The 2,587-nt window shown below is 37.4% G+C and overlaps 1 protein-coding gene across 1 annotated transcript; it reads left to right on the forward strand.

Moving 5' to 3' along the window:
• Positions 1-325: 325 nt before the first annotated feature.
• Positions 326-2,256, forward strand: LOC110865570. The gene is made up of 3 exons (XM_022114867.2): positions 326-485; positions 557-609; positions 1,955-2,256. The coding sequence occupies exons 1-3, from the start codon at positions 395-397 to the stop codon at positions 2,066-2,068; spliced, it is 258 nt and encodes an 85-aa protein (XP_021970559.1). The 5' UTR covers positions 326-394; the 3' UTR covers positions 2,069-2,256.
• The last annotated feature ends 331 nt before the right edge of the window (positions 2,257-2,587 follow it).

A 2,587-nucleotide genomic window follows, 5' to 3' on the forward strand; every position in this document is an offset into this window, starting at 1 on the left:
ACGTGGGGGGACCCCACGACCTACGTTAGGCAAGGTTAAACCCTTTAGCCCTTCTGCCTAACCACCCTTGCTACTATCCTCGGTCTATATTTTGTTGTCTCAACAGAAGTCTATATACGTTAAAAACAAACAATCTTCTTCTTACAAACTGCCGATGTTTGGTCCACCTATTATTCTACAGATGTTTGCAGATGTGGTCCGCAGATTGCAGACATTTTAGCTCTCAAAAAGCAAAAATAACACCTAAAAATGTCGACTAATTTAAAGTTAGTGGTAAACCTGCAAAAAGAGAAAGTGGATGGGCCAAAACTGTAATAACACAAACTGCAAGCAGTCAAAAAGCTATAAACCCTAAATCACACTGAAACCCTAATTTCTTCAATCACAGACCAAAATGACGCAGAAATCAACACTGTTCAAAGGCCAGCAGAAGAGGAAATCGGTACCTCCGAGCCGCCATGGAAAAACGCCCAAAACTCGCAAAGGTTTCGATTCGAATTGAATTCGTGTTTTTACTTGAAACTGTTTGGTTCAATTTGAGTTTGTGATTTTGCAGGAAAGAGAGTTGTGAAGCCTGCGAAGGTCACGGAACAGATGGACAAAGATCGTGTAAGTTATTTCTGGTTTTTATTCATGAGATTGAAGTCCTTTATTTATGATGTTGTGATTATCACATCGTTTGGATAATAGTTGAGTGTTATCTGCATTAGATATTGATTTATAGAATTTGAAATGTCTTGTTTGTTATACTGTAATTTGTATGTGATAGGGTTGTTTGTAAAGTAGGGATGGTGATGATGTAAAGAATTGTTTTTCTTATGGTAGAGATGTTTTTAAACCGTTAGAAACTGAACAAACCACCAACTAAAGCTAATGAGGCTGTTCGTGCGTTTGAAAGTAAAGGTTCTGTTCACGGTTTGGAACTTGGTAATTGGAATGATTAAGAACGCGTGTAAGGATGAGAGGTAATTTAGGAGCTAATAGGACCAAATAAGCAAGGGCGTATCTTTGTGGGGGCGGGAGGGGGCGGCCGACTCCCCGAACTTTTCGCTCGTTAGTGGAGAGTATGTGGTTTTCGTATAGAAATTTTTGGGTATATACGTTTTTGACCCCCCGGTTTTATAGAAATTTTTGGTATATACGTTTTCGACCCCCGGGTCGGAAATCTCAAGCTTCGCCACTGCAAATAAGAATGAGTGAATAACAGTTGTAGTTATTGTGCTTGGCAATTGGCATTACATTTAAAATTATATGACACATTCGGGGCTGGCAAGAATGCACAAAGTGGACAAACCGTAATAACCTTGATGTTTGTTTTTCAGCTTTCTTGTAATGGTTAGAAGAATTTTGCTAGTGCTTTGCATAATGTTTGTTTTTATCATAATGGCTAACTCACACACCTACTAATATTAGTCTTATATTTACACCTTTTGTCTAATATGGGACTTGAACCCTCAAGGCCTCAACCTCATAGGGAGAGAAACCTTTCATTAGCATGTTGGTGCCATTAGGCTACAACCCCTTTTGGTATTAAAAGTATAATGATTACGTAACAGATATCACATACGTATATGAAAGTAACAAGTACAACGGTCAACGTTGCTGTTTCCTCGTATTAGGAATTAATATTGAGGAAACTTTGACTTTGGAAGGTCGTGAAACACGTGTAGCGTTGTGAACAAGCCGTTTGTGAGCTACTTGAGCCTCTCGTGAAATGCTTGAAATGGGCTCAAGCATGTTATAAAGTTGAACTATGTAGACACTAGACACAATACAAGTATACAACCATGATTGCTTTCTTGTTTGTCTATCTAGTTGGCACACATTTGATTTGCTACAGCCTACAGCATGATAAAAAGTCAATTGTATATTTGTTGTTTAGTCAACTGTATACAACTAAACATGTGGATCTGCCTAAAATCCTAAGATTATTCGTTTTTGTTGGTGTGATCAGGAGCTGAGCAAGTTTATCAACTACTGCAATGAGGTAAAAGCAGCCACTGCAGCCAACAAAGAAGGTGGTCAATTGAGTATAGTCAAACATCAAACCGAGGGTGCAAAGGAATAGCTAGCTAGCGCTGTTTTGTGGCGATCAGGAATCGTTATCCTTCATATACATTTTTGTGTTTAAACAAGTATCTTTCCAACCATGTGTTATTTTCAAAAGTTACTTTGATCTCTTGAATTAGGCGGTACTCGGTTTGTGACATATAAAGTTGAGTTGGTTTTGTTCATATAGTGCAGACTGAAGAGTAATCAAACCATGCGTATAACTTGAAGAAAATGTGAATTGTTTTTTATTTAATTAATATAATCATATAGGTAGCGTTCGTTTCATGGAATGGAATGGAATTAGGAAATTTTTCTTTGTAAAATTGATCTTGGTTGGGGGAGGGAGGAATTTGAAATCCCATGAATTTCTTTAATCAATGAAATTTGTGACTATCTCAACATTCCTTATAAATCCTTCACTCTAATGAAGGAATGGAATGGAATGTTGAAATAGTCACAAATTTCATTGATTAAAGAAATTCATGGGATTTCAAATTCCTCACTCCCCCAACCAAGATCAATTTTACAAAGAAAA

This window comes from Helianthus annuus, chromosome 11 (genome assembly GCF_002127325.2).
Source record: "Helianthus annuus cultivar XRQ/B chromosome 11, HanXRQr2.0-SUNRISE, whole genome shotgun sequence".
Taxonomy (NCBI): Eukaryota; Viridiplantae; Streptophyta; class Magnoliopsida; order Asterales; family Asteraceae; genus Helianthus; species Helianthus annuus.